The 4,611-nt window shown below is 49.5% G+C and overlaps 1 protein-coding gene across 1 annotated transcript in view; it reads right to left on the bottom strand.

Annotated features, from left to right (window-relative positions):
- Phldb3 (pleckstrin homology like domain family B member 3) overlaps positions 1–4,611 on the bottom strand; it is a 22,267-nt gene that overhangs the window by 6,316 nt on the left and 11,340 nt on the right. Inside the window, exons 10-13 of the mRNA XM_023704573.1 lie at positions 3,239–3,338; positions 3,031–3,121; positions 2,863–2,950; positions 2,488–2,544 (exon numbers count right to left, since the gene is read on the bottom strand). Of these exons, the coding sequence (XP_023560341.1) occupies positions 2,488–2,544; positions 2,863–2,950; positions 3,031–3,121; positions 3,239–3,338 (336 nt within the window). The remainder of the gene's footprint in view (positions 1–2,487; positions 2,545–2,862; positions 2,951–3,030; positions 3,122–3,238; positions 3,339–4,611) is intronic.

Genomic DNA, 4,611 nt, shown 5'->3' with positions numbered 1-4,611 from the left:
AGGAGGAGGAGGAGGAGGAGGAGGAGGAGGAGGAGGAGGAGGAGGCTCACTAAGGTCACCCGGTTAGCATATGGCAGCACTGAGCCCCAATCTAGCAACCCGGACACAGGCCTAGCACTCTGTCACTCCCTGGCTGTGTCACTTGGACAGACCCCTGCCCTGAGCTTCTGTCTCCTGCTCTGAAAGAGACGCGGGGCACCACAGCACCCTCCCTCCCCACCGCCCAGGGCTGTGAGACTACAATGGGCAGCAGGGGACTGTTTAATAAATCATGATGCCACAAAGCTCGGGCAACGGCTTCGGCCGAGCAGCGCTTCATTTTTAATGAGGTCAAGCTTACAATGGCGGGACCCAGAAGGCTCCCCTGCCCTTCCGCTCTGTAACTCGCTCCCCGGATCTCCCAGCATCTGCTGTGCTGTTTATTTTACTTATTGTTGTTCTTGCCTGTCACCCCCACTAAGCATCAGCTTCCTGGGGGGCAGGAAGCTTTTTATTTTGGTCACTGCTGCCATCCGGCCTAGGACACAGCAGGTGCCCGGTACGAACTGGCTGCCATGAATAGGAGAAAGACACACGGTAGTGAGAACAGAAGGCAGGTTAGGCACGCTCACTAACAGGACAAAGAGGCCCGCAAACTGTGTCACTGGTTGTAAGCACACGGGAAAGTATTAAAAAATTCAAAGACCAGGACACCCGGCATGAGGAACACGATATAAAAAATCGATGGGATAAATGGCTTGATTTTGTCCACAAATAAATGGCATTAAAAGAAAAAATAATAGAGGATTGGGGATATAGCTCAGTGCAAGGTCCTGAGTTTCACTCCTGGTACCCGGTAAAGAGAAAAGGGCCAGGCATGGTGACACATGCCTGTAACCCTAGCACTTGGGAGGCTGAAGCAGGAGGACTGCTGTGAGTTCAGGCCAGCCTCTGATACGCAATGAGTCCAAGGCCTGACATACACAGCAAGACCCTGTCTCAAAAAAAAAAAAAAGATAAGAAGAAAAAGACTCTTAGTGATTAAAAGAGATTTGAAGCTGGGTGTAGTGGAGCATACCCAGAATCTCAGGACGAGGAAGCTGAGGCAGGAAGATTCCAAATTGGAGCCCAGTCTGGGTAAAAAGCCAAAGAGAAAGAAAGGAGAGGGGAGAGACAGAGAGAGAGAGACAGAGAGAGACAGAGACAGAGACAGACAGAGACAGAGAGACAGAGAGAGATTTTTGAGACATTTAAACATATATGTGCTTTGTTTGCATCTAGATTCAAATAAATCAACCATAAAAAGAGATTTCAGAAACAATTAGGAAAATACTATGTACTACCATGTTAGAGAACTGTTAATAATTTCATAAGGTATGTCAGCAGAATTTTTGATATGTTAATATTTTTATTTTTTTAGAATTCTTTTTTTTTTTTTTTTTTTTTTTTTGCGGAACCAGGGATTGAACTCAGGCCCTTGCACTTGCCAGGAAACACTTATTCCACTGAGCCGTCTCCCCAGCCCCTATTTTTTCAGAATTCTAATTAACTTTTTATCTTTTTGAGACAGGGCCTCACTCTGCAGTTCAAGCTGGCCTTGAGCAGCTCACTTTGTCTATGTTAACGTTTTTAAAAAGAAGCGTCATTTACTGGAGAAACACGGTGAGGTGTGAATAAAAACACCAACTATCAGCTGGGTGTGGCGGTGTATGCCCGTAATCCCAGCACTTGGGAGGCTGAGGCAGGAGGATCCTTGTCAAGTTCGAGACTACCCTGGGCTTCAAAGTGAGCTCAAGGCCAGTCTGAGCTACATAAAGAGACCCTGTCTCAAAAAGAGCCCCCCACCCCACCCTCACATAAAAAAAAAACACTATCTGGAATTTTGCTTTTTTAAAAACCTCAGTATAGAAGGGAATGTAGGTGTAGAATTAATAAGACAAAGATGACGGGTAAAACAAGACCCACTACTGGGAACTGTGGGAACTGTGGCGGGCACAGGACACTCATGAATCAACTCTCCTTTACATCTGCTTGAGGATCTGTGTGTGGTGCTGGGACTGAACCTCAGAAGTCTACCACCAGTTTCAACCTGAGGACTTCTGAGTTGGGTTCTGACGCAGGGTCTTGCTAACTTGCCCAGCCTGACCTAGCATTTGCAACCCTCTTGCCTCAGCCTCCTTAAATATAATCAAAACATTTCATTCTGTAGTATCCATCGACATTGTCCCCAGCACACAGAAGGGAAACTGAGGTACTGAGAAGTGGGGCCCGGGGTTTTTAGCTCAGGGGTAGGGTCCACGCCTGGTACACAGCGGTACCTCCATTCAGTAACTTCATTCTTTCCACGATTCTGGTTTCCTGTACACGAGGCTCTGGTTTTAATCCTGAGCACCAGGGGCCAAGCCAAGATGACTGAATTGAAATGGGAACAGAAATTGGACCCTTTGGGACCGAAAAAGGGAGAAAACTGCAAGGGAGGTGGAAGGAGAGGGGAGAGGCAGGACTGACCGTGATGGCAGGAACAGCTGGGCCTGGCGAGCCCTCCGTGGTCCTTTTCTGCCCTTCCTGTGGGTTGAGAATAAAGGAATTAATAAGGCTGCCCACCTGTAAGAAATGGGAAGAGATAGACTGGATTCCTAATTCCAAAGAAGGAAGACTGGGCCTGGGACTCCTGGGGCTGGTGGCGGTGTGGGTCTGGGGTCTGGAATCCCTAGTTTTCTTTTATTTTTGGGGGTAGAACCGAGGATTGAACTCAGACCCTTGCGCTTGCCAGGGAAGCACTTATTCCACTGTGCCATCTCCCCGGCTCCTGGAATCCCTAGTTTTCAAAAGGAGGGGCTGGGCAGACCCTTTCTCCCTAGGGTGGGAGGTCCAGGGTCTCACCCTGGCCTTGCGCAGCCGCTCCCTTTCGGCCACAGCCTGCTGCAGGAGCTGCTCCATGTGGGCGATGTCTGGGTTCAGGACCTGGCAGCTGAGAGGAGGGAACAGGGGTCACCTCAGCCAGCCTGGCCTCCTCCTCTTCCAGCCCCACCTGCTCTCCCGCTGCCTCACCCATTGCCAGGGCCACAGTTTAGCAGCTGATAGAGGGGGTGTCTTCCAGAGGCCCCCACTGCTGATGCAAGAGCCGAGGCCTCAAGGGCTCCTAGGGAAGAGGGGACAAGGTGAGGAGAGGGGACCCCAGGCTTTGAGTCATTTTTTCCATCCTCTGCGGCAGGGCAGAGGGAGCAGGAGAGAGGTGGAGGGTGGGAGGAGTCCTCACCAGTACAGTGGAGAGACAAAGGCCGCGCCGATCCCCTCTGGCTCGCCCTCTCGCCCCGTTTCCTGGATAGACTTCCGGTCCTCTGAAGCCCGATGGAGCCCTGAAAACACACAGGACCCACTCAGGGGATGTTCCCGCTCGGTGGAAAGACAGAGACTGCCAAGTACAGCCACCACCTCCTGGGCACAGACCCAAAGCCTTCCTGTCAGCGTGGCGCGGAGTGGAAGAAGCCAGCTACAAGCACGTGGTCTGTGACACCATTTATGCTGTCCCGAGTGGGCAGATCGCATGGCTCTCGAGACAGGAAGCAGAGTAGTGGCTGCCAGCGGCTGAGAGAGATGGGGAGGAGGGGCGCCGGCTAAGGGATGCAGAAGTACTCTGGGGCCAGGAACAGCGCTCTTTCATCGATTGTGATGATGGTTTGCACAACTCTGAATGTACTAAAATACAAGAACTGGGCGGGGGGAGGGGTGCAGCTCAATGATACAGCGCTTGTGTAGCATGTGTGACGCCCTGGGTTCCATCCCAAGCACCAGACAGACAGACAGACAGACAGCACTCTCGATGAATTGACTGTATGATACATGAACTACATTTCAATAGGACTATTTTCTACATAAATGCTCTTAGGCATTGCTGGGGTTATTTTGCTGGAGGTGGCCAGCTGGAGGCCACCTGGGCTCTTCTGTGTCTCCTTTCCTCCTCCTTTTTTTCCCTTCTTTCCTAACTTCCTTCCTTCCTTTCTTGCAGTGTGGGGATTAAACCTAGGACCTCACACATGCTGGACAAATGCTCTACCACTGCACACATCTTCAGAGAACAATCTTTTTTTTCTTGTCTTTTTGAGACAGGGTCTCACAATAAGTTCAGGCTGTCCTTGCACTCACGTTGTAGCCCACTCTGGCCTCAAACTTGCAGCGATCCTCCTGTCTCAGCTTCCTGAGTTCTGAGATTACAACGCTGAACCACTACACCCAGCTCAGGATTTTTTTTTTTTTTTTTTTTTTTTTTTTTTTTTTAACAGCTGGAGGATCGGGGAGATAGCTCAGTAGAATAAGCACTTGCTTGGCAAGCACAAGGTCCTGAGTTCAATCCCTGGTACCGAAAATAAATAAATAAATAACAGCTAGATCCTGGCATGATGGTGCATGTTTGTAATCTGAGGAATATGGGAAGCTGAGGCACGAGGACCCAAAGTTTGAGCCTTGGCTGGATGATTTAGTGACTTAGTGAGACCCTGTCTCAAAATAAAAATTAAGAATAGAGGGATTTGTTCTAATGGTGTTTGTAAATAGGATATCATGTCTGCATCTTGTACAGCAATTAACCACTAGGAAGAATGTATGTAATGTGTTAATTATTGAAACTGTCCT

Source organism: Octodon degus, unplaced genomic scaffold (assembly GCF_000260255.1).
Source record: "Octodon degus isolate 3935 unplaced genomic scaffold, OctDeg1.0 scaffold00197, whole genome shotgun sequence".
NCBI lineage: Eukaryota > Metazoa > Chordata > Mammalia > Rodentia > Octodontidae > Octodon > Octodon degus.
The sequence above is the reverse complement of the archived record's forward strand: the minus strand, read 5'-3'. Positions and strand labels throughout refer to the sequence as shown.